Source organism: Eimeria mitis, genomic scaffold (genome assembly GCF_000499745.2).
Source record: "Eimeria mitis Houghton genomic scaffold, Emh_scaff3914, whole genome shotgun sequence".
NCBI lineage: Eukaryota > Apicomplexa > Conoidasida > Eucoccidiorida > Eimeriidae > Eimeria > Eimeria mitis.
The window spans coordinates 1,298-1,605 of NW_013572250.1; the positions used below are offsets into that span (position 1 = coordinate 1,298).

General features: G+C 15.6%; 1 protein-coding gene across 1 annotated transcript in view; it reads right to left on the reverse strand.

Moving 5' to 3' along the window:
- The window catches only part of EMH_0070750 (uncharacterized protein), a gene marked incomplete at both ends in the record, with an annotated part of 1,154 nt that extends 1,145 nt beyond the window's left edge, over positions 1-9 (reverse strand). Inside the window, one exon of the mRNA XM_013499012.1 lies at positions 1-9. Coding sequence (XP_013354466.1) covers positions 1-9 — 9 coding nt within the window.
- Between the last annotated feature and the right edge of the window lie 299 nt (positions 10-308).

A 308-nucleotide genomic window follows, 5' to 3' on the forward strand; every position in this document is an offset into this window, starting at 1 on the left:
TTGGACCATATCCAATATCACTGCAGGTATTTATTTATTTTATTTTTATTTTATTTATTTATTTTATTTGTTTTTATTTTATTTTATTTATTTATTTATTTATTTTATTTTTAATTTGGTGTTTTTTTTGGTGCCGGTTGTGTGTTTTTATGTTTTTTATTTATGCTGGACCATATCGAATATAACTGCAGGTATTTATTTATTTTATTTTTATTTTATTTATTTTATTTCATTTATTTATTTATTTATTTATTTATTTTATTTTATTTTATTTATTTATTTTATTTATTTTATTTGGTGGTGGTTGT